The sequence below is a fragment of the Callospermophilus lateralis genome, chromosome 7 (assembly GCF_048772815.1).
Source record: "Callospermophilus lateralis isolate mCalLat2 chromosome 7, mCalLat2.hap1, whole genome shotgun sequence".
NCBI classification, from domain to species: domain Eukaryota; kingdom Metazoa; phylum Chordata; class Mammalia; order Rodentia; family Sciuridae; genus Callospermophilus; species Callospermophilus lateralis.
Window position 1 is genome coordinate 105,207,394 of NC_135311.1, and position 27,338 is coordinate 105,234,731.

Consider the following 27,338-nt stretch of genomic DNA (forward strand, 5'->3'; position numbering starts at 1 on the left):
GCCTAATAGGCATTTCAAATTTAATATATCTAAAACATCACTCTCAATTTCCCCACCCATTTTCCTTGTTAAATGAAATTTCATCCTTCTCTTTGCTCTAACCAGAAACCTTGGGGTTCTCTTTTTCTCTCACATTTCATCTAATGGGATAGGTACTACTGAGAAATTGAAACAAGCACAATGAAAACTGAGAAGGAAGTACTTAACTCTGCCTCAGGGTAAAAGAGGGGAAAGCTTTAGAGGAAAAGACATATAATATATAAGTTGAAATATGAAAGATGAGTGGTAGCACCCTAATTTTTGTCACTGAGAAGGGGTAAAATTTTTCTGGCTTCTATCTCTAAAATGTATTCTGAATTGAACAACTCCTTTCCATCTCTAACTCTACCATCATAGTCCAAAACCATCACTTCTTTTATGGATTAGTTTCCAGTCTGTCTTCCTATATCTCTCATCTCACTGTAGCCAGAGTAATCTTAAATAGATATAAATATATATCGGCTTTTACCACTTTTCTTTTTTCTTAAATATTTATTTTTTAGTTTTAGGTGGACACAATATCTTTATTTTTATGTGGTACAGAGAATCGAACCCAGTGTCTCACGCATGCTAGGCGAACATGCTACCACTTGAGCCACATCCCCTGCCCCAACTACTTTTCTTTTAACAAACCTCCAATGTTGCGACAAGGACCTATGTGATTGGACCCTTGTGGTCTCTTTGTTATCATACCAACCTCAAGTTATATCTCTTCCTTAGTGATGCATTCTCGAACTGTTCTGTGGAAAATAATTCCTTTGACCTTGACCCTCTGTTATCTCGTATCTTATAATCCTGTTTTATTTTCTTTACAACACTTAACATTCTTTAAAATTATATATTCATTTACTTGATCTTTGTCTCTTTTACTAGAATGTAAGTTTTACAAAAGCAGGGACCATTTTTTTTTTTTTTTAACCCACCACTATTTCCCTAGCAACTAGAATGTCACGAACATAGATAGGTGTCTAGTAAGTACATGGGTATATTATGTCCCTCCCCTAGTTTCCTTGTGTAAAAAAAGTGCTACCTTCTCCCATACTGAAACAAAATAAAACAAACAAAACTTTTTATCCCTTCTGAATGATAGACTTTTAAGTTCCTACTTATCTTTCATATTTCAACTTATATATGTCTTTTCTTCTGAAGCTTTCCCATAACTCTTTAATCCTTTTACTGAGGTAGAGTAAAGTACTTCCTTCTCAGTTTTCATTGTGCTTTCAACTTCTCAGTAGTACCTATCCCACTTAGACTTGAGTTTTTCTTGTTTGGATTGATTTCCTTAGTATCTGAAATAATGCAAAACATTGAAGTAATGCTGATAAATAAATGAATCAATGTCTTAACTCTAATTTTAAGTAGTTTTTTAGAAGACAACATTGTTGTATGAGATACAAGGATGAATCAGACTTTTACATTGTGGACATCCACAAGTTATTCATTATTCAATAAGAATCTGCAGTATTCCGATGTTATGTTTAAGATCTAAGTATACAATGACAGAGATTCTTGCCTCAAGAAACCTGGTAGAATTTCTTTTGATTTTGACCAGTGATATTTCATGATATATATTAGTGCTTCCTAGGAATTTTTAGTCTGTAATTAACCTGTGAACTCTACAGGAGACAATAGAACAAACAGCTTCTAATCTTTATGTTGTGTGCATGTTTATCACATAATCACAAAGTTTCAGATGGGCAAAGGAGGAGTTACTAAGGCCAGAGCCATGTAGCACAGCCTCAGGGTAAAAGAGGGGAAAGCTTTAGAGGAAAAGACATATAATATATAAGTTGAAATATGAAAGATGAGTGGTAGCACCCTAATTTTTGTCACTGAGAAGGGGTAAAATTTTTCTGGCTTCTATCTCTAAAATGTATTCTGAATTGAACAACTCCTTTCCATATCACAGAATATTGTCAAAACTACACTCGAGGCAGGGAGTATAGATTATTTGAATATAATAGGCAATAGACTTTTATTTTAACCTTAGATTAAAGATAGTATGTCTTAATAATTAATAGACATTAAAATAGAATTGTGACACCTTTCTTAATTTATGTGGCTAAATATGATAATTGTTTATGTTTCTGATAGATTTCTAACATTTTGGAACTTAGAAATGGGATTTTTAAAATGTTGCTTAGAATTTTTTAATTTTTTAATTTCTTAATTCTGTATAGCTGGGTCTTAAGTGAAAGCAGAATTAGTTTGAAGGAATTTTGGTGTAAAGTTCTATATATTTCAGTATCTTCTGAATTTTGACAGAAATCTTATTTCTATTGTTGTATAAATTCACGAGTATAAGCAATAATTTCATACTTATTCTAGTATAGCTGCTTCTACCTTAAGATTGAACCAGTCTTTGCATATTTGTTTTAGTAGCATATTTGGAATTTGACATAATTGATAATTGGTTCTTTTAGAGGAAATATGTATGTAGACAGAAGCATATAACTCATGGAAAATTTGTATGTATGCAAAGTATTTAGAACTGAAGTTTAAAAACATTTTGGTAGAGAAGGAGTTAACAGGTTAGCTCCCCTTGGTTGTTCTCAGCCTGCTCTCTTGCCTTTAGGAGCTGAAAAGATGATAACATTGGGCCCAGACATGCCTGTGTGGAGGTTAGGGTACTCCTGGGGTTTTTGCAGCTAGCTGTAAAGCAAGCTAGAACTTGTTCATCTCTGAGTTCCTTGTTTTTCTTTCAACCCTTTCAGTGCCCTGCAGGAGTCATTAAATCAAAACTTCATGCTGATCATCACCCACCGAGAAGTCCAGCGGGAGTACAACCTGAACTTCTCAGGAAGCAGTACCATTCAGGAGGTGAGTTATGTCTCACAGCTAAGGAATAAAGGTAGCTCATTATAGCTAATGTTGACCCTGTTAAAAGAGGGCTTATCTGCTCTGGTTGGAAACTCTCTTTATGTTTCATTATTGAGTTCTTAATTTTAATTAACTGGAACATCAGTGATTACTGTAGATATACTAAATGATTTGACCCAGAAAGATATGTTGTAAATGGAAGCTCTTGATAATTCTTAAACTCATCTACTTAAAACCCTGCTTAAGAATAATGCATTATCGTATAAGGTATTTCATGCTTTCAATAGTGATTATTCAAAATGTTAATTTGGAAATTATTGATAGCATTCATTTTGGAAGATGCTTATATTTTATTTGAAAGGTTACTCTCAAATATGTTACCTATTCATATTTTTTACTCTTCTGTTTCTAAAAGAAATTTGAGGAAGCTTTTCTTAAGCAGCTCAATTCTATCCTTGGACAGGATTTGTAAGGTACTGTTGGAGACTGTCATTTAGCTCGAATATCTGAGAAGAGTCTATTTAGCGTGTCAATATTTTCTTTACCATGTCTAAGGAGGGCCACTGTTTCAAAAAGGAACCTCCCCCAAGAGAGAAGAGGTGCCTTCTTGGTATGCCTTTGGCCCCACCTACCTAAAAGCCAATAATTTGTCTCCGTAGGGGGAAAACATTTAAGGTTATGACTGAACTAGTGTATTCAGAAAGACTGAAATAGTAACTGTATATTATTACCCCTCATAATTTATGAAGACAATAGTCTTTTGTCTGCTAATTTTTTGAAGAGAATTAATCATGCCTAATCTTGGATTATTTCACAATTTTTTACTTAAGACTTTATTGCTTAAAATATTACTTACGTTATCTTGGAAGAACCAGTTATTTTCAGAAGTATATAAATTGTTTCAGTAATGGCTAGACAATTACTGTTTCTTTCTTTCATGTTTTGTCAATGAATTTCGTCTTTTGAATTTGGAATAAATATCTCATTGCTTTAAATTTATTTTCTCCATTGATCACTTAATTTGTTTACTGGTAATCAAAGTGTTTAAAATTTTTTTCTGACTCCTAAATTGAATCATATGTTTGGTTTATTTGTTTTTTTTTCAGGATTATCAAAACATATCAATTTTCATTTCACTTTTAATTTCTATAATGTGTTAATCTCTAATGGATATTTTATGCTCTAAATTTAAAAATTTAAAAATCATGTGTTAATGTATTAGAAATAATAATTTATTGTGGCTCTACCTCAGAGTTTCAACAGAATCTTCATGACAGTAAAATATAAATTATATATGTGAATTTTAATTTAACAAGGAAATGCAGTTTGAACACAAAGCAAAGATAATGAGAGATAAATTTGATTCTGTTGTTGATTCACTTTCTGAATTGAATGGTAATATAATACATGATGGTTTAATATAAAATGCTTTCTTTTTATTTCTGGTTGAAGTTTATATATACATATATATATATAAAATTCCCCCCCCCCCCCCCCCCCCCCCCCCCGTGGGGGCAGTTTCTGTTAACTCAGGTGTATGGGTGTATTTCAACTTTCTTCCACAAGAGGGCAGAAAGGACTATTAAGCTGATAGTCTAAAAATGCCATTCAGTGTTTTCAAATTAGCTTCTCTTATATTAACAAAAAGGAGCATAATGGCCAAGTTATTGTTTGATTTACAGATAATTGGCATATTGCAGGGAGGAGACTTAATTTCACCCTTTTAAATTAAACAGGGAGATTTAAAAAGACATAAAATATTCATTAATGTTCGGTGATTATAAAGTAGTGGCATATATTTATTTTGCCTTTATTACTGTTTCGATGGGAAAATACTGCAAATATTTCCGAAATCGAGTTGGCCATACTGACAAGTTGAAATGTTTAAGCAGCGTTAATGCAATCTGCTCACACCTGATATCCTATGCAGAATGATTCAAAATGACTACATCAATTATTAAAAAAATATTTAAAATTCTGTAAATGTGCCATTGTGAGCCACAGTTGGCTGAAACTGTTCTCCATGGCATACTATTTAGATTATCAAATATATTTTAAGCGTCAAGGACTTGAAAACAGTAAATCTTTTTCCTAACATTTTCTAAATATATTTTGAAAAATGTTCCAGGAATATTTTTTGCAGAAACAGATATTCTTATGTATTTTTTGGTAAGAGTTTGGTTTCTTCTTCTTTTTTCCTTTTTAAAAGTTATTTTTAAATTATATTTTGAAATGCTAGCTGCCAGGAAAAAATAAATGTAGTTATTTTTGTACTAATTGCTTTTCTGTGAGTAGACAGTCCACATTGGCTCTTATTTTGAACAATTTAGGAAAAGGATATGGATCACCTCTATAGGCATAGTCCTATCACTTTTCTCCTTCAACTTGTGGAATACCTGTGGTTGGGGTGGTTTCAAGAGCAAGAAAGGTGTTCTTATATACAGGCTTGCCACCCACGGTGACACTTAAGTATGTGCATTATTTCTTGTTGTAGGACTACAGCTGCAATCAAAATCAGTTTGATTGCACTAAGATAAAAATATAATGTTGAAATAATTTTGGAGTTATATTTTATAAATACTAATACTTCTATTCTTAACATGGAATTTTAATGATGCCATGAGTCCTACGGTGTAAATTAATCACCAGTTTCAGTCTTTTTAGTACTTAGTCCAAGAATGAATTCTAACCAGTAATAAAAAATTATGAGAAAGGAAGAAATTTTAGAGAAACCAAATAATTCCTAATCATTTTTCCAGTGTAGTATATTATTTTTGTGTTCTAGGTGAAAAACAGTTGTTAATTTTAGAAAGCCTTGAAGTTTTAAAGGAAAGCTTTTTATTTTTTGACCCAAGGGAAATTTTTGTAAATGAAATACGATTGAAAAAGGAACTGATTTCAGCTGTTAATTGGACAAAATACATTCTAAAAAATATTGAATTAGAAAATAAAACCAAGATTCAGTTTGAATTTCAGATTAATTCTTCAGTGACCATATGGTCATGCAAGTTAGTGGCGATAAACCAATAGTTGTACAAGTGTTTGTTCATTCTGACTCTGGTCTGCTGCCCCATGACACATGACTTTTGTCCTTTGATGCTCTAGATTTTAATTTAAGCTAGTTAGTTATTGAGGGTTTAATTTTGATTTTATTTTTGTTTTAACCTTTTTACAAATCCTTCCACTTATATTATCCTCCTACTTGAGAAGGCAGTAAGAGTATAAAAAGGCCAGAATGGGGAGAGTTGCAAGTAGTCATGAGAAGAAACATCCTCTCTCTTTTCCATTATTACAAAACAGTTTATAAAAAATTATATAATTATATGACAATTTTCTGTGACAATCTATTTTTTTTAATCTTTTGAGTCCTAAATTGGTTACTTGTCACATTTTAAAATGCTGACCTTCCTTGAAAATTTAAACAAACTCACCTTGTTATAAAAAAGTATTCTACCCTGAAAATTCAGATTTCTAAACAGTTAGTTGTACAGATTTAGTAATCTGCTGATATTTTTAAAGATCTGTGATTTCCAGTGCACTTGGGATGGGTTAAAAAGGGGGTGGAAGGAATATCGATTTGCCTTTTGCAAATCCTAAACCCAGGTGTGGAAAAGGATATAAGTCCCTGAAATCAAGCCAACTTTACTTGGAAACTGATTCTTTGTTGTCTGTCTTATTATTGCAAAAGCTTCTGTTAGGCAAAATATCTACTTTTCTTTGTAGATGTCATGCAACTTAAGGAATATACACCTGATCCAGAATAACAAAGATAAGAAACCTAAGTATTTTTAGTGTGGAATCATGGGGTATCACTTATGTATTACAGTGAGAAGCACAATGAATAGCTATTGGAATTATTTAAATCCTTTCCCAAGTTTCACTTTACCCCAGAATTCTCACTGTTCTTACTAATGTTGATTTACTTCTTAATGGGAAGAAAATGGGGAAATGGACAACCTATAAAGCTATGTCTTGCAGGGTATAACAGCACATTTCACTACTAGTACCATGTTGTACAAACTAGTGATTAAGTGGCAAGCCAACAGAGTTTTTGAATCAGTATCAAGGCAGGAACTTACATACTTAAATCTCCAGTTCTTTAAAATAATTGTAAAAACACGAGGCTAATTTTAACAGTGAAAATTTGAGCCTCATGGCAGGTTTTGTGTGTTGTGCTTATTTTTCTGCTTGCTGCTTTCTGAACTTTTTTGACTAATATATACTTTGGAATAGTCTTCTTTAATTCTGGTGGCCAGTAACAGTTGGTGAATATGTGGTTTTTACAGATTGTACTAATGAGCAATTTTCTAGCAATGAATTGACTATAACTTCTTAACTAACATGCCTTTTAAAATGTTTTAAGTATTGAGTGTTTTTGTTTTGTTTTTGGTTGGTTAGTTTGTTTTCCAGGATGGGGAAGGAGGGTTGCTGGCACAGAACTCAGGAAAGAGTAGGATAGCTGAGAATGTGCATATGCTAGAGGGTTAAATTAAGTTGTGTGCTTATTTAATTAAAAGTTTAAGTGGTTTGTTTTTGCTGCAAGATAAATGACATATTAGCTCAATTAGAATAATAATTTTAATTAGCATATATCAGAGTTTGATTTTTTTAAAAAATTTGAAATCACAAATGACATCTTGGCAAGAATGAAAGAGATATAAATTCTTAGGCACTGGCAGTGAATTCAAGCCTCTATTCAGCTTTCAGAAAAGGAGATTATGAGTTTTTTCTAAATATGCATATACATTACTGGTTTCACGTTGCATTTTAGGACAAATTTGTTGAATCTTACTGCTTTAAATGAACAAATCAGTAATGATCATTTTATAAGTGTTGAGGTTTTCCGTGATTTTTAATAAATCATCCCCTCAGAAAGAAATTTTAAGTAATACTTCCAAATGTAACTGTTAAGAAATCACACCCCCCCCCAATACCCGGAAGTATTTTAGAATACTTCCCCCCCTCCTGTGAGTATTTTTTCACCTGCATTTCAAGAAGATACAAACAATGAAATTTTGTTAAGAATTAAAGGCAATGCTGTAGTCCTTTGTTACTTAAGATATATGTATCCTCTCATTGTAGCTGACAACTATGTTTCATAATGTGATTTGTGTGTTGGTAGTTTTAAAATGCCTGAGTTAAGAAAAATTATGTTCAGTTATCACAAACTAATAAACATAAGACATTTTTTATATGCAAGAAAAGGCAGAGAGTAAATAATTGCACTGGTGACCAATACTGTAATAATCCTGTTTTACAATATGCACTTGACAGGTTGTAATAGTGCTAATTGAAGAGACTAATTCACACTTGCTTCATTCTATTCAAAGGCAAAATCAGCAGCTTGTTTTGCTTTTGACCAGATGGTCCTCATGAACACCTACTGTGCACTTTAAGTGCTTTACTAGAATTACAAAGGCTGGGGGCTGCGTTCGACTCCAAATGATTTGAGAAGGTGGGGGGAACCTCTGTGCTCAATGGATTTGGTGCAAGTAAATTAATTCTAGTGGACCCATTACACACTGAGCCCCCTTTTCAAAGCTCTGAGCCTCCTCGCTTGCTCTGTAGCAATGAGAAAGAGAAAGAGAAAGGCAGATTACTGCAAACAGAAATAAAAAAAAGGGGTATGAAAGGGAGAAAAGAGGCCTTGAAGCCTTTCATATCATTTGAGTTTTTCAAGTGCGTTATTTTTGGGGAGGGTGGATGTATGAAAAGCCAATTGGAGTTTTTTTTGTTTTAAAGTGCGCTATTTAAGCACCATGAATGTAGGCGCAAGAGCAACAGTTGACTGAGTTTACTGTGGTGAAGCTTTGTGTCCCAGGATGAATCAAATTCATTATATTCAACTCTTTGTGTTTTAACATGAATGTAGGGTTAGTTTCACAAGACTGTGTCTGTTTAGGATAATTATAATTTAATATTTTCCTTTCATAAAGTTATCACTGTAGATGTCTAAAATTTTAATCAAAGCAGATTTTGTACATTGACTTTGAAGCACCCTGACAGTTTAAAATTCAAAGGAAAAGCTTTTTTAGTTTTCAAAAGAAAAGAAAGGCTCATTCTAATGGCATTGAAGCAGAGATTATTATAACTAATTAGAAGTCACACATCTGTTAGCTTTTGGTTTGTGACTTATTTATGTATTTTTTGAGTAAAATATATACTATAAAATGCTGCTATTGAGTGAACTGAAAGGATAAAATACACATTAAAGAAAACTATTTGAGTTAACCATTTTTGCAAATCTCTACATGGTCTCATAAAAAATTAGTGTAATAAAGTACATTAAATGCAAGTGGGAATTGTGTAATTGATAATTTTAATGTTGGAATACATTTCCAAAGAAATTTTTTTCACACAGTTTTGTTAGCACAATTCTGGCTATTAAGTAGTCATGAATTTACAAAATATTACCAAATCTAGTTTGCACAAATTTATAGTTATTCTAGATCCTTGAGACTGTTCATATACACTATTGTAATTGGAATACTAACACTGCAAAATAATCAGTTCTCCTTGTAAGCTGTGTAGGTTAGGATGCAAAGGACCAAATTTAGAAAGATATTTTCAGTTGATTTTGTATGATTTTATAGTTTCTCATGATATGTTGTGTCATGCTTTATTTTTGTTTGGTGACATATATTAGTGACAGCATTATTCAAATTCATTTTAATAGTAGCTATTAGCAAAGAAGACAACAAAATCCTATCAATTTTACATATCAGTAGTTATAAATGTTTCATATATTTTTCTAAGTTTAGCCTGTCTCCTTAAATGAACATCTAAAATTTATATTCCAGAAAGCATGTTATACCAATATGCTATTTGAATTTATGTTTTAATTCCATTCTTGGAAAAAAAATACAGAAATGCAAAATCAGCCACAAAATTATATTATTTTTCAAAGAATTTTAATTAAGGAGGGTAGCATGCCCTCTTTGATATTTGAAATAAAATTTGATTATTTCCTATTTATGTGGTCATTACTTGGGACTTTCCATTGAAATATAAGGTATAGGATGGGGAGAGAGGAGTATAATTCTTAAACCTATAGCTAACAAAATATCCAATGAAATTCATAAGCAATGAGACTTTACTGAATTGATATTCTAGGAAAGATTATATTTCAATAAAAATTGAAAGATAAGAAAAACAGAAAAAAAATTCTTCTTGCAGTAGACTATTTAAAATAAAGATAAAGCTACTAGATTTTTTTTTTTTTTTTTTTGCACGTACAATAAAAACTTATCTTTAAAGCCAAAACCTTAATTAGCAGAAGAGGAGGATTGATCATGACCATACAGACACTTTCTTAAGTGGCGCTGATTCTGTGCTTTCACCAAGACTACTGTGGTTAGAATGCTTTTTTCTTATGAAGAAGAGTTTATTGCAGTGTTAAAATATTAACCCCTAGGTTCCTGAATGTGAATGCTAGAGATGAGGTTCCCTCCTGTAAGGGTTAGGAAAGGCTGCAGTTTCTACAAAGACCACTGTAAGTACCACACTGCTTAAGCTGAGAAGTATTTTAACATTTAAATATTCTTCATCCTTAAGGTAGAGTAATATCCCCATTTCTCCTGTTCCCCCCACCCCCGTAAAACAAACCAATAAAAAAACAAAAAGCAAAACAAGGAATTCACGGATAAGTGAATATAAAGTGCTAGTAGACATAAGTTAGACCAAGACTCGTTATAAGTCGATAAGGTCTACAGGTGAAAATTATTTATATCTGCCAAAAATTATTTGACCACAACCTCTTTTAAAACTTTTGGTTATGGTACTCTTCTTTTGTCTGATGTGTCTTGTGTATGACTCAATAATATGCAGTCAAGGAATTATTCTTTTAAAAAACATATTTAGTGTGCTGAATATATTTTAAAAACCTATTGTTCAATTTGGAATTAATATTATTGCTTTCAGTATTTTCCTATTATTATTTGTAAAAAATCTTTTTGAAGAAAAAAAAGACTAAAAGCTCATGGCAAACATTTTGTATAAATGACAAAATGTATTCCTTTGCTTTGTGGTCATTGCGTGACCAGACAGTAGAGTACTGGATTGTTCAAAGGTTTTACAACTGCAAGGCAAAAGCATCTGCTCATTGCAAAGCCCTCATTGTTTAATTTCGACACTGACTTTTCCATGTGTCTTGTACCAAGGACTGGATTAGATGCCACTAAGATGAAATTTGTTTTAAGTTGCTCCCAAGTGCAGCTGTCCCCATATACCGTCTTATAGCTTAACCAAAACAGACAGACATAGGATCAATCAGAATCTTTGCACAGGGTCACTTCACTAGGCTAGGGAGGCTCAGAGGAAGAATGTTAATGATATTATTTATTGTGAATACCTGCAAAATTAGTTTCCAGGCTTATTTAGTGTGTGTAGAAGTTCCTCTCCTCTTTTTTTAGGGCAATAAAGCCATTATTAAATATTTAGTTTTTTAAACAGGATTATAATGGTTAAGTATTTGGGTACCCTGTGCTCATTAGGCACTATTCTTCCACAATCTTTTGCATGGGGGAAAAAGATCATTTTATTGGTCCTAAAGTAGTAATTGAACGAAAATGAAACCCACTCTAAAACGGCTCTGCTAAAATCTTGAAAAGTGGACATTTTTATAGAATGATAATTTTTCTTTAATGTTTCAAGTGAATGAAAAATGAAAGAGCACCTCACTTCCCAGGTTTCCTGGGATTGTGTGAATTTCTACCCAGCTGGTCCAAATTGATTGATACAGGGCCAAATATTTGTCTGCCTACATTTCAAAGTCTATAATTTGCTAATGAATTGTGGTAATAATCTTTCATCATACATGAAAGATTTAGCCAAACAATTTGCTAAGTATGTATTTTGATCATAAAATTTTTGGACTTACACCAAGCTTTACATCTATTTTACAGCTAATGCATGGGGGTGGAGGGAGGGCAGTTGGAGAAATAATACTGAACATGGACACTTGATGGAAAGGGATGAAGGAAACACGGGAAGAAGGTACTTTGGAAAAGAATAATGCTGGGAAAGTCCTCTGAATGACAGAAGAAAATGAATTATATTTGCATCTGCAGAGTAAAGTAGGATTTTTAAAAAATGCCAGCACAGTTCTTAACCTGCACTGTCCAGAGATGTGTTACTAAGGCAGATGAGGGCAAGGAAAGAATCTTTTCCAGTTTTGACTATGGCTATTCCACACACTGATTACAGAGTAATTTCCTAGAAACAATGCTGTCAAGTGAAATGTCCACAAATTTTGAATAATTGAAGGGATAAATATCAAAGCCAAATGTTGTTACAGTCAATTTTTAAAAATATGGAATAAATGTGATTTGATCAATTCCAGAAGAATGTGAAAGAAGAACCTCCTAGGGAATGAGCACGACGAGTATTGAGAATAATATTTAAAGCAAAGATTATGCAAAGGAAAATTAAGCTTTTATTTGTAATAAAATATGTAATCTCTGCTTGAAAAGTGCAAACTATATTTACATATTTGGGGGAGATATGTATAAAAGTTCTAAATTGCCCTGTGGAATAAGAGGGCAAGAAAATGTTCAAATTAAATCTCTTATATGTGTAATTTCTCCTTCATTGTAAGAGATCAGGGTGCCATGACATCCTTTTTTGACCAATATAGTCTAAATAATTTTTATATTGTTCATGGTAAGAATATAAATAATAGGAAATTTCCCTTGCCTGGCCATTTAGTAGCAAGAGGGAAAAATATGGATAATGGAAGAAAAAACTCTGCCCTGCAGAGAGGAAGCATATACAATATAATAAAGGTAGATAATCCATTTTTATACAGGTAAGAAACTTGAGAAATTTGATATATGTGCTAGGCCTCTTGAATATGTGATGAAATGTCACATTTCCAGAGCATTGATTTATAATTATTTACATAACTCTATTTTTGTTTCTGCTAGAGGTTAACTTGTTTTAAATATTAGTACAGTGAATCCAAGGTGACACCACTGGCCAATCTTTAAAGTGTTCAGAAAAGTAAAAATTCTATGTCTAACTCACAGGGTATTTCAAGTAAATTGAAAATAGTGTTCTACACATTGACTTTCTCAGCCTCCTTCCTTCTATTTGGCTGACAGTTAAAAATTTTTAGCAATGCAATATCATACTTTTTGTAGGTCAATTGTAACCATATTGCTTGTGATAGTTATTGCCATAAATACTGAATAAAGTTTTGGTTTGGGGATTCTTATTTTTTCCTGTTTTATTAAAGAAAAGTTCTGTAATCATTATGAAGGAAAAATATAGTGAAAAATTACATTTAAATAAAATTAATTGTAAGCAAGATAATCAGTAAGATTGCTGATTTTTTATGAAAACTCAATTTCAAAAGCAAATATTAGAGTTATAGATTATGTATATTAAATTCAAACTATGCTGTTGGCATTTTGTTCTAGACTTTTTGGTATTCTGCTATCAGAATCAGTTTACATTTACATGCCTGATTTTACCTGATGAAAATGTAAAATATTTCCTCTGAAGAAGTATGTTTATAATGCCCTATAATCATCATCATCATAAGATTATCAGTTAAATAGTTCATTTCTGCTGAATTAAGAGATAGTTTCCTTATCCTTCAAATTACAAATGAGGGAATTTTAGTAAGATATTTTGAAAGGATGATGTTTTCCTTCTGCTGAAATTTTTTTGTTGAAGATTACGTGTATATACATGGATGCTTGAAATTTGAAATATTAGAAATATAGTAAAATGCTTTAAGAGTCCTGATGTCTACTGCTAGTTTTAATTTCAAATATTGCAACCAATTTTTATGTTGAATGAATGAAGCAAGATGGTTGGCATATCTGCAAAGTGAATGTGATTGATATGTTAATGTGCACATGTCCTAAATCTAAATGAATGTTGACTTTTTCAGACCAGTCATCTTTTTGGTCATATTGCTCAAAAGTTATTCTAGAGTTCCAGGAACTGATTTTGGAGCCATGTTACTTTCTTCTCTTTCAATGATTTCACTTATAGCCATTCTTCTATGTAGGGGGAAATCAATTTATTGAAACTACCCAAAATAATTTGAAGTCAAGTGTTGTGAGCCAGGCGATTGTTCTATCTGGATGGTCCCATTTATGCTTATTCAGGTTTTTTGTCTCTTTTCTGAGTTCCTTCTTTCTTCGTGAACATATATCTGCTGTAGCACTGCACTTGTTTGTAATTATTTGTTTACTTCTCTCCTATTACACTATATGAACCTTAAAACCAGAAAAGTGTCAAATTTTTCTCTTTATTTCAGGGCCTACCATTGAAATTGTCACAGAATAAGTGAGCTTAATGAATGGCTAAATTAGAAAATAAGGATCTATTAAGAAAGATTATTTCTAACTGAAGGCATTTGCAAAGGAGAAATCATCCAAGAATTTCTGAGTATTTTCAGTATTTTAAATATTAACGTTGAAATACATATGTACTTTCTGAATGAAATTGTTGTGAAAGGATCTCTCTGGTTTGGTTATAAATTCTCACATTTGTTAAAAATGGACTAAGAATAGACAATTTATGCAGAAGTGCAAAATAAAAAGAAATCCTGCTTCAAAATAGATTTATGTCATCTTTAATTTGTAATATCTGACAAATAATTTATGATGACTTTCTTCTCAATGAAGTTATAGAAACCTTTAAAAAATGTTATTCTTATTCTAGTGGTGCACTGTTATGGATTTTAATAAACTGAACAGTGCTTCTCAATTGGCAGTTAACTTGTAATAGTGGAAAGATAATTGCATTATGACAGGGAATTTAAGTACCAATCCTTGTGTGACTTAACACACTGTATGATCTTTTCTTTCTGAGGAGCCTAGTTTTTATTTTTCATGTTTGCATTTTATAATGTAGATTGCAGCAACCCAAAGTTTTTAGTAGTGAAAATATTCTTTAAATTATATTTATTTATTTATTTCTGGTGGTTGATGGACTTTTATTTTTTCATTTATATGTGGTGTGAGAATCAAACCCAGTGCCTCACACATTCAAGGCAAGTGCTCTACCAATGAGCCACGACCCCAGCCCTGAAAATATTTTTTTAATGTCTTAGAATCTTCAAATATGTGTACAGAGTTTTCTGTATATACTTCTGTTGTAGCATCTCTATCATTGTTGTGTGGTTTGAATATGGTTTCAATATGTTGCCCCAAAGGTTCACAGGTTGAAGGCTTGATCTTCAGTGTGGCTATGTTGAAGGGCAATAGAACTTTAAGAGGTAAGGCAGGGCCTAGCATAAGTCATTAGGGTTTCTACACTCCTTAATGTAAGTCTTATAGGACCCTGGTTAGTGGGGAGCAGTGAGAAGGGGGAGGAGGGCAAACTAGTCAGTAGACAATAACTGCATATGGAGATGTCTAAATATGTCATATGAAATATAAATATTCCTTTAATCCTTAAGGTATTATTTAAGGGGTTCAGAGTTGACATAGATCCTTTATTACCATGGTGTTTTAAATTCCTATAAATCAGGATCGTTTTACCACTAGATAATGAAGAATATTATGTTTATTCTAAGTTAGACTTTATATGTATGGTAATACAGTAAGACTTTAACAGTGAATTGTATATATGTCTTTCTAATATATAAAATTCTTTAATATTGAGTAAACAGTATTAATTTGATGTTATTAACTTAGCGTGCTGAGTGAATTAAAATTCTATGTGAGTGTCAAGACTGTGGGCAGATATACAGATCAGAGGAATAGAATTAGGAACCCAGAAATAAACTCCTACACTTATGGTCAATTAATTTTCAACAAGGGTACTAATACAATTCAACATGGTAAGAATAATCTTTTTAACATATGGTGCTGGGACAACTGGTTTATCTACATGTAAAAAAATGAAATCAGACCACTCCTTCATATCATATAGAAAAATTAACTCAAATTGTTTTTTTTTTTGTTGTTAAAAATAAATAAATAAATGGATGGATGTAAGAGCCCAAGCTATAAAACTCTTAAAAGGAAATATAGGTAAAGATCTTCATGACTTTGGGTTAGGCAATGGTTTCTTTGGGTTAGGACACCAACATAAGCAACAAAAGGGAAAAGAGATTAATTGGAGTTCATCAAAATTTAAAACTGTAGTGTCTCCAAAGGCAATATCTGTAAAGTGAAAAGGTAATTCAAAATGGGAGAAAATATTTCCAAATCATATATTGATTAGAGACTTGAATCCAATATATGTAAACAATTCTTACAGCTCAGCGATAGACAACCTAATTTAAAATTGACAAAAGATTAGAATAGACATTTTCTGAAATAAGATGTGTAAAAAGCTAATAAGCACATGAAAATTTGTTTCTCATTTTTAGTCATTTGGAAATGCAAATCAAAAATCCAAAGGAATTAAAATCAGGATGTCAGATGGTGCCTATATTCATTGCAGCATTATTCACAATAATCAAGATGTGGAAGCAACCTAAGCGTCCATTACTTAGATAATAGATGGATAAAGGTGAATATACATAGTAAAATGTGGTAAATATACATAGCCTTTTAAAAAGAAAGAAATTATGCTATTTGCAGTAACATGGATATACCTAGAAGATATTTCTTTTTTATGATTGAATAATGTCCCATTGTATGGATATGCCACATTTTGTTTATTCATTCATCTATTAATGGATAATTGTTTTGCTTCTACTGTGTGGCCTTTATGAATAATGCTGCTTGCTGTGAATATTCACCTATGTGTTTTTTCTGAGGACGTACGTTTTTAGTTCTCTTGGTATGTATAGGAGTAGAGTTGCTGGTTCAGTTGGTGCATATATATATATATTTTTTTTCTCTTTTCCCTTAATTATGGTAAGAAGATGTAGATAATAGCTTTTACTATTTTAATCATTTTTAAGAGTAAATTTCAATGACATCAAGTAGCAGTCACTTTGAACCATTACTACCATCCAATTTCAGGGCTTTTTTGTCTTCCCAAATGAAACTCCATAATCATTAAACAATAACTCCCCATTCCCTTTTCCTCCCAGTTCCTAGCTTTCTAGCCCTAAGAATTTGATTATCTTATGTACCTTGTATAATCATACACAATATGAGGTTTTTGTTGTCTGAGTTATATCACTTAAGTTAATGTCTTCAGAGTTCATTTATGTTATAATGTGTCAGAATTTTTTCCTTATTGACAAAGAAAAGATTCTACTGTATGTGTATATCTCATTTTATTTATCCATTTACCCATTGGAGCCCTTGGTTGTTTCCACCTTTTGGCTATTGTGAATAATGCTGCTATGAACATGAATGTTTAAATATATTTTTGAGAACATGCTTTCAATTTTTGGAGGGAATATACTAAGAAGTGGAGTTGCCTAATCATATGGCAATTCTATGTTTAAGCTTTCTAGGAACCTTCGATTTCTCCCACAAACAGAAGCTGCATCATTTTGGATTTCCATCAGCAATTCATAAGAAATTCCATTTCTCCACTCCACCAATACTGGATATTTCTGCATCTTTTAAAAACAATAGCCATCCTAATGTATGTGAAGTAGTATCTCATTGTGGTTTGGTTTGCATTTAGGAAAATGCAATGATTGGTGATGTAGAATATCATTTCATATATTTAGAGAAATTCCAGTCCTTTGCCCATTTGGGGAGAGGGGAATTGTTTTTTGGAATGATGAAGATGTTCTGGAATTAGTGATAGTGGTTGCAGAACTGTGTGATTATGCTGAAATCCACTAAATTGTACACTTAAAAGTAAACTCAACAACAACAACAACAACAAAATGAATACGGAGAACTGAAAGCTCATCAGAGAGCCAAACCTCCAGAATGAAAAATTGTACCAAAAAGGAAGATTAGGAGACTGTGTGATGTCAGCTGGATAAAAATATAGGAATAAGAACTTTTCAACTTAGCAGTGTTTGACTCTTTTCACTTTTCACTGATTTTTTTTTTTTAAAGAGAGAGAGAGGGAGAGAGAGAGAGAAAGAGAATTTTTAATATCTATTTTTTAGTTTTCGGCAGACACAACATCTTTGTTTGTATGTGGTGCTGAGGATCGAACCCGGGCCGCACGCATGCCAGGCGAGCACACTACCGATTGAGCCACATCCCCAGCCCCTCAGTGAATTTAAACCAAGAAAAAAATGGACTTTGTAATGTTAGAAACAGTTTTTCTTGAGTTTGATATTATTAATCACTTGAGTTGTATGAAACCACATTTGAAAACTTTTTTTTTTTTTTTTTTTTTGCTAAATCTATAAAAGGGGGCATATTCCTACTCTGTTTCTACTTGATGGCAGGTCTGTTGCACTACTAGAAGAAGATTTCAAAAGAATTAATACCAACTTTTTTACATGACAAAGGTAGCTACAGTTTGCATCACAGTTTCTATGACTAATTTTGCATAGTGTTTCCATCAGTATTATTCTGTTATTATATTGTAGAAGAAGTGTTTTGAGGATACAATAAATACTATATATGGAGAATAAAGATACTACTTTGTTTAACACATTCGCAGCTGGGCATGATGGCACACCCTGTTGTCCAAGCTATTCATGAGGCTGAGGCAGTTGGCTTACTTGAGCCCAGGAGTTTGAGGCCTTACTGGGCAACATGGTGAGACCCCCATCTCAGAAAACAAAACAAAAGCATTTTTCCCCTGGAGAAATTATCATATATCATCTACATTTCTAGCAGATATTAAATTAAAAAGAGAATGGTTTTTACTTCATAGTAATTTGTATGTGATTTTGTGGAGATGTCTTGTAGTCAGTGGTTTTTGACTTGGAAAGTTTATATCAACTTTACTGAGGGGAAAGAGGAAGAAACTTAACTTTATGTTAGTATTTTATACATTTCAACTCCTTTCCCCCACCTTAGTTCTTTTGATCCTTAGGATATGTATTAGTGTCAGGCCTGCTGCTTATGGCTGTGCCGATTGAAAATGGTACCTCCTGAGGCTGATGATACTACTCAGTGGTAGAGCACTTTCCTACCATGCTTGAGGCTCTGGGTTTGATCTCCAGTACTACAGGAGAGAACGAGTGGGGAAGGGAATTGAGAAGAGGAAGGAAGGAAAGCAAAGAAAAAGAAAGCAAGGAAAAAAATGGTAGCTCCTGAAATTGTGCAACACAGTGATCTTGGTGAGGGTGTATGTAAGGACTTGATGGTTAACTCTCCTTGCCATAGAAATAGAGGTATTGATGCAGAAATTAGGTAAGTGTTATTTAAGAGTCCACAGGAAAACCATTGCATTTTCTTGTTGTATGATTTTGTGTTTTCAGTGATTCCATTTCCTTAATCGTTCATGCTTCATGCTATAGCAGTAGCCTGCTTACCTCACCCTATTCTATTCATTACATAAACTCTTTCCTCATCTGTAAAATAGCATAACAGTAATATTACATGCCTGACATTTTTTAATTGTGAGAATGAAAATAGACAATATAGGTAAAGGCAACCTTATTTACTCTAAAATACTTTCTAAGGAAGTTCACCTTATCTTGAGCCCTTTCTTCTCATGCTATTCAAAGACCCATGTATAGTTGAGGAAGACCACACTTAGCTGATACATCCTTCAGAAAATTTTTTGTAATCCTCTTTCCTGTATAAATGTACCCTTTTTCTTGAGTTTTCCTTCATTCTGCAGAGTGTTATTGTGCCATATTATATACTCATTTGTATAAATTATCTTATTCTATCTTACAGTCTATATTTTCTTTGAGAATGGAGCTGTATACTACAAAAAAAAGTTTGTATTCTCTACAGAACTGAACAGAATGCTTTAAGAATAAGAAAACAAAAGGTATTTTAGAAATTACTTGAATTCCAGGGCTAGGGATGTAGCTCAGTTGTTAGGGTGCTTGCCTTGCATGCACAAGGCCCTGGGTTTCATCCCCAACACCAGCACCACCAAAAAAAAAAAAAAAAAAAAAAGGGAGGAGGAGGGAATAAATTACTTGAATTCCATTAAACCAATCTGATCACAGCACTTTCAAATATATTTATTATAGTACTAATTGCTGGTCAGTTTGGAAATATTCTGTCAGAGCTATTTGTTGTATAGGGCTGGAGCTAACTCTATTGGTGCAAGAAGTTGGTTATTAGATATTCAGAAATTTTGTGAATCTCAAACAGTAGCTTGAGATTGGTTGCAGTGAGGATATTTACCCCATGGACATTGACAAACTCTACAAAGGATGCAATTTTGTTTCAGGAGAACCAGTGTACCATAGGTATGTGTCTCTAAACCCTTACTGGTTTGTTATTTCCTTCAATTTATCTCTGTCTGACTTCCTGGACTATGCATAGGAGCACATTTGCTGAACTAACGAGTAAATAAGTGACAGAATATATCAGCTGTTTTATTCCCTACTTCTTGACCTCTGCTGGCCAAATGTAATGTATTTTTTGAGAATGAGTTTAACAATAGATGATGCTAGAGACTGTAGGTTCTTTGTTGTTTAACCTTTGAAGAAAAAAAATTTTTAATCTTTTTTTAGACTATTGTGAATGGGATGGTTTTCCTAAATTTTCTTTCAGCCAATTCATTGTTGGAGTATAGAAACACAATTGATTTGTGAAGTTAATTTTGGATCTTGCTACTTTGCTGAATTCATTTATGAGTTCTAGAACCTTTTGGGGCCTTTTAAATACAGCATCATGTCATTGGCAATAGCTAGATTTAGCTCTTCTTTTCCTACTCGAATCCCTTTTTGGTTTTTTTTTTTTTTTTTTAAAGAGAGAGTGAGAGAGAGAGAGAGAGAGAGAGAGAGAGAGAGAGAATTTTTTGATATTTATTTTTTAGTTATTGGCGGACATAACATCTTTGTTTGTACGTGGTGCTGAGAATCGAACCCGGGCCGCACGCATGCCAGGCGAAGGCGCTACCACTTGAGCCACATCCCCAGCCCTCGAATCCCTTTTATTTTATTCTTTTCCCTAGTTGTTCTGGCTAGAGATTTGAGGACTGTGTTGAATAGTAGTGGTGAAAGTGGGCACCTGAAAATCCTTACCACCTGTACCTCAGACAGAGAACTAATCTCCAGGATATATAAAGAACTCAAAAAACTTAACATCAAAAAACAAATAACCCAATCAATAAGTGGGAAGAGGAGCTGAGTACACACTTCACAGAAGTTGTACAGTCAATCAACAAATATATGAAAAAATGTTTAACATCTCTAGCAATTAGAGATTAAAACTAAAAATTAAAACTACACTGAGATTTTATCTCACTCTAGTCAGAATGGCAATTATCAAGAATACAAATAACAATAAATGTTATTGAGGATGTGGGGGAAAAGGTACACTCATACATTGCTAGTAGGACTGCAAATTGGTGCGGCCAATAAAGAAAGCAGTATGGAGATTTCCTCAGAAAACTTGGAATGGAACCATCATTTTGACCCAATTATCCCACTTCTTGTTATATACTATAGTGACATGGCCATGACAGTGTTTATAGCAGCTCAGTTCCCAGTAGCTAAGGAACTAACCTAGGTGCCCCTTCAACAGATGAATGAATAAAGAAAATGTGGTACATACACACGATGGAATATTCCTCAGCCATAAAGAAAAATGGAGGCATGGCATTTGCTGGTAAATGAATGGAATTGGAGATGATCATGCTAAGTGAAATAAGCCAATCCCCCCAAAACCAAAGGCCACATGTTCTCTCTGATATACAGATACTGACTCACAATAGGCTGGGGTGAGGGAGGAGGGAAGGTTCAAGGGATTGGTCAGAGGAAGGAAGGGGAAATGGGAATGGAAAAGACACTAGAATGATTTGGACATAACTTTCCTATGTTCGTATATGAATACACGACCAGTGTAACTCCACATGATGTACAACCACAAAAAAGTGAAGTTATACTCCATATATGTATGAGATATCAGAATACATTCTCCTGACATATATAACTAAAAAGAACAAATAAAAAAATTTTAAGAAAAGGAAGTGGGCATCACTGTCTTGTTCTGTTTTTAGGGTTTTTCTCCATTTAGAATGATGCTGACCTTGGGTTTGGCTTTAGTAATGTTGAGGTGTAATCTTTTATCCCTATTTTTTCTGGTGTTTTAATTATGAATGAATGAATGAATCTGACATAAGTTTTCCATGTACATATGTGAAAAAAACACAGTGAATTCCACCATGTACATCCATAAGAATGAGATTCTAACTAGAATACAGTATATTCCATGCTTGTATAATTATATCAAAATGGATTCTGCTGTCATGTATAATTAAAAAGAACCAGTAAATTCAAAAAATTCAAAAAATTAAAATTGCAAAAAAATAGTGTTGGAAATGAAGGTTATTAAACACAAGCTTTAATAGCACAGTAAACATGGCATTTCTGTCAGTTATTACCTTGTTGAGCTATTCCTGCTTAGACTTTGCTACCTACCATCTATTGCTAACTCACCTTACAATTTCCAAGGTGGGAGTCAGTAATGTGAACCATCTCCAATTAGGTGAGAGATTTCCTTTCTCATTATAAGAAGTAACTAATTGATTTGTTCTGCATAGTCATCAAAGGCATATGAAAATATAACATTTGGGACCTTAAAATATTCATTAATAACTATATTAAAACAGCTTGTATTATTCTTCTGTTAAGATTTCCATCAGTTTTATTTAATTTTTTAGCTATACTTAGGATTGAACCCAGGGCCTTCTACATGTGAGGCAAGCTTTCTACCATTAAGCTACCTCCCCAGCTGAGGTTTCTATCAATTCTATCAAAGGTAAGATTATGCCGGGCATGGTGGTATACTCTTGTAATCCCAGAAGCTCAGGAGACTGAGTAGGAGGATCGAAAATTCAAAGGCAGCCTCAGCAACTTAGGCCCTAAGCAACTCAGCAAGTTTCTGTCTCTAAATAATATATAAAAAAGGGCTGGGGATGTGGCTCAGTGGTTAAGGACCCCTGGGTTCAGTCCTTGGTACCAAAAAAAAAGCAATATTATGTAAAATTGTAAAGGTAATGTTCAATCACTTGAATTTCTTTTCTAGGATATCCTTCATAACCTTAAGATATTTATATATTTTTTAAATGATGTTTTCTGACTATTCTGTGACATCTGTTATCAAAACAAACTATTTTTAATTAAGTTTTTTGTTCATGTTGGAATTTGAACCTAGGGCCTGGTGCATGCAGAGTAACACCCCAATATGACTTTATTTGATTAAATTACAATTAATTCCAATCAAAATCCCAATGACATTCCTCATAGAAGTAGAAAAAGTAGTCATGAAATTCATCTGGAAAAATGAGAGACCCAGAATACCTAAAGCAATCCTTAGCAAGAAGAGTGAAGCAGGTGGCGTCACTATACTAGACCTTAATGTGTACTACAGCAATAGTAACAAAAACAGCATGGTATTGGCACCAAAACCGATTTGTAGACCAATGGTACAGAATGGAGGACACAGAGACTAACCCACATAATTACAGTTATCTTATATTTGACAAAGGCATCAAAAACATACATTGGAGAAGAGATAGCCTCTTCAACAAACGGTGCTGGGAAAGTTAGAAATCCATATGCAACAAAATGAAATTAAACCTCTATCTTTCATCATGCACAAAACTCAACTCACAGTGGATCAAGGACCTAGGAATTAAACCAGAGACACTGCGTCTATTAGAAGAAAAAGTAGGCCCAAATCTCCATCATGTCGGATTAGGCCCCAGCTTCCTCTATAAGACTCCTATAGCGCAAGAATTAATATCAAGAATCAATAAATGGATTCAAACTAAAAAGCTTCTTCTCAGCAAAGGAAATAATAACGTGAGTAGAGAGCCTAGAGATTGGGAGAAAATCTTTATCACACACACATGTCAGATAGAGCACTAATCTCTAGACTGTATAAAGAACTAAAAAATCTTAACACCAACAAAACAAATAACCCAGTCATTAAATGGGCCAAAGAACTGAACAGACACTTTTCAGTAGAAGATATACAATCAATCAACAAATATATGAAAAAACATTTAACATCTCTAGCAATTAGAGAAATGTAATCAAAACTACTCTAAGATTTCATCTCACTCCAGTCAGAATGGCAGCTATTAAGAATATAAACAACAATAAGTGTTGGTGAGGATGTGGGGAAAAAGGCACACTTATACATTGCTTTCCACATTGGTGCAGCCAATGTGGAAAGCAGTATAGAGATTCCTTGGAAAACTTGGAATGGAACCACTATTTGACCCAGCTATCCTACTCCTTGGTTTATACCCAGAGGACTTAAAAACAGCATATTATAGTTATGTAGCCACATCATTGTTTATAGCAGTACAATTCACAATAGCTAAACTGTGGAACCTACCTAGATGCTCTTCAGTAGATGAACAGATAAAGAAAATGTGGTATATATACACAATGGAATATTATTCAGCATTAAAGGAGAATAAAATCATGGCATTTGTAGGTAATTAGATGAAGCTGGAGAATATAATGCTAAGTGAAATTAGCCAATCCCAAAAAAACAAAAGGCCAAATGATTTCTCTGACTTGAGGATGCTGATTCATAATATGTTGAGCAGGGAGAAGGCACGGGGATGGGAGGATTAAATGAACTCTAGATAGGGAAAAGGGGAGGGAAGGGTATAGGAGTAGGAAAGATGATGGAATGTGATAGTCATCATTACCCTAAGTATATGTGTGAGGACGTGAAGGATGTGACTCTACTTTGTGTACAACCAGAGATATGAAAAACTTTGTTCTGTGTGTGTAATATGAATTGTAATGCATTCTGTTGTCATATATAAGAAATCAAAATTTTAAAAAATAAATAAAAATTAATTAACTTATTTGGTATGGAGAATAGAACCCAGGGGTGCTTTAACCCTGAGCTACACACCCAGCCTTTTCTTTTTTCTTTTCCTTTTTTGAGACAGGATCTTGTATTGCCCAGGCTGCCCTCAAGCTTATAATCCTCCTGCCTTATCCTATCCATTTGCAGGGATTATGGCTGTGTGCTATACTACCACTCCCAGTTCTCTTCTAGATTTTGTAAAGATAAATGCTTTGTTAAATTTTCAACAGTAAAAAGCAAAGTCTAGAAATAGCAAGCTGCTCTCTGAAATTCTGAGTTTTATGTTCTAGGTACCATTTCTACTCTTATTTATAGTTTATGAAATCCCTTTCATAAAGGGTAAGTTGTATTAGGTTGCTTTAGCCAATTCATTCTTGTAACCAAGGTGTTAAGTAAACTAGTCACTTACCAATGTACTTTTTAATTTTTGGAGTTCTGCTTTTACTTGACATAATAGGTTACAAAAGTGACATTAGACAACATGCATATTTGTTGATCTTATTGAAAAGTGTGAAAAACATTCAAACAGTTTTATTAGGTGCAAGTGCACTCTTTCTCTAGAGGTACGTCTTTTGACATCAGTTGCATACTGATACTGTGCTGTATGGAATTGATATAACACAGATTCTGTTGACATTTGGTTCATAAATAATAATGGAGAGTTGGGGGTTGTAGCTCAGTGGTAGAGCACTTGCCTAACCTGTGTAAAGCCCTAGGCTCAATCCCCAGGACCTCAAAAACAAACATAAAAGGTAATTGCATTTCAATAAAACCTTGCCAACTATATGGAAAAGTTAAGTGATAGAAACTAATCAGGAGAACAGATTTCTGATTGTGTTAAAAAAAAATTTGCAGTGTGCTGGGCACAGTGGAACACACCTGTAATCTCAGTGGCTCTGGAGGCTGAGACAGGAGGATTGTGAGTTCAAAGCTAGCCTCAGCAGAAAGTGAGGCACTAAGCAATTCAGTGAGACTCTGTCTCTAAATAAAATAAAATTTTAAAAAATCAAGTGTGCTGATGTTTGTTTTTAAGTGTTTGTGTGTGTACAAGAATGTTAATGAATCATTTACATGGACTAATAAGCATTTGAAATTTATAATAGAAGAATTATCTTTTTCTAAAAAAGTTATTACAAAATTTGGTAGTAAAGAAGCATGAACTAAGCATTCTTTCTCAGGCATTTTATAAAATCATGCTTCAGAATATAGTATTTGTGATCTATAATACATGATAACTTATATATGTAGAAGCAACTGTTACCATAAGAACAGCTGTGTATTGATTCTGCATATAATTGATTTGCTTAAATTCTATAAATGTCTTTCTAACTGTAAGAACAAGAAGTACTTAATCTGAGTATCTTGGAAATGAATAGAAATTTTCAAAATTCTGATGATTTATCAGAGATTTTTGTTTACAGGGTTAACTCCATTAAAAAGAGTTGCTTTGACCAAATAATCCAATAGGCCATTTTTGCTTCTAAAATTCTTAGAAGCTATACTGGATTTCTAAGTGTTTCCTTAATAATATGATAGAGCATTATAAGTTTGGTTTGCAATCTTTTATAGAATGTACCTTTCCTGAATAATACATAGGGAAAAAACTAAAGAATGTTATAATTAATATTCTCTGATAAAGCTAATTGTGTATAATATTTGGATTTTTAGCTATATTTTAACTCAAGGCAAACTTTCACTTCTTTTGATGTAAAAATGTAAGTTCCAAGTATTAGAACTTATTCTTGTTTAGTTCATTTACCCAAAATGGAATCTATTGTTAGTCTTTATAATGTTGTTATTAGATATGTTAACTGCCAAAATGTATGGTTCAGATTCAAAGTAAATGCATATACAGAAACTATTTATGTTTGAGTATTTGCATTTACAGTGTGACATGCATGTACATGTGAAAATTATAACAATTACAAAAATTTTCGTTTTATATTTATTATGTGCTTTGCATTTTGAGTATATATTGTTACACTTTCATTCATCAATAAAAATGTTTTAACAGTACTAAATTAAAATACAACTAGTAGAAATTTATAAAATAGAAATAACTTGAGAAAATTATTTTCTTTCACTGTATATGCTATATAGGTGATGAATCCTTAAAGATGGTAGAGTAAGTTTAGAACATTAGAGATGTATCATGAAGTTGTGAATCCATTTTGAGCACTTAAACTCTTTGAATTTTTTTGCCCAATCATATCACAGATTACTTATGGCTCAGTACTTAGAAGCCATTATACTAAATGTGGCTTTAGTACAGTATTGAATTATAATATTCTCAACTAAGAAATGTCTCTAGAGGTTCTTTAATCCAGACTCTCTGATTCATAATTGAGTAAACGAAAGCTTTCTATACTTTGAAGCAAACTTTAAAATTCTATGGTCCTTTAGAGGCACAGAGAAAGTAATTACATAGTTGTGAACAGCATTGCCTGATTACACATCCAGACAATCTGACATTTGAGTCCACACTGTTATAATATCTTGTTGAAAACATGAGACTTTGAAGAAATTATTCATTTGACTTTCTTAAGCCTGTTTCCTCTGCTGTAAAATAGGGAATTTCTAAGCTAAATAATACAATAAAGTCTTTATTCATTTTAAACCCTGGCTTCCCTAACAAAGTGTATGTTAGAAACTTGGGTGTCATCTTTGATT

The 27,338-nt window shown here is 32.9% G+C and overlaps 1 protein-coding gene across 1 annotated transcript in view; it reads left to right on the forward strand.

The window, feature by feature from the left end:
- The window catches only part of Faf1 (Fas associated factor 1), a 396,527-nt gene that overhangs the window by 176,837 nt on the left and 192,352 nt on the right, over positions 1 to 27,338 (forward strand). The window contains exon 7 of the mRNA XM_076860444.2: positions 2,754 to 2,859. Within this exon, the coding sequence (XP_076716559.1) occupies positions 2,754 to 2,859 (106 nt within the window). The remainder of the gene's footprint in view (positions 1 to 2,753; positions 2,860 to 27,338) is intronic.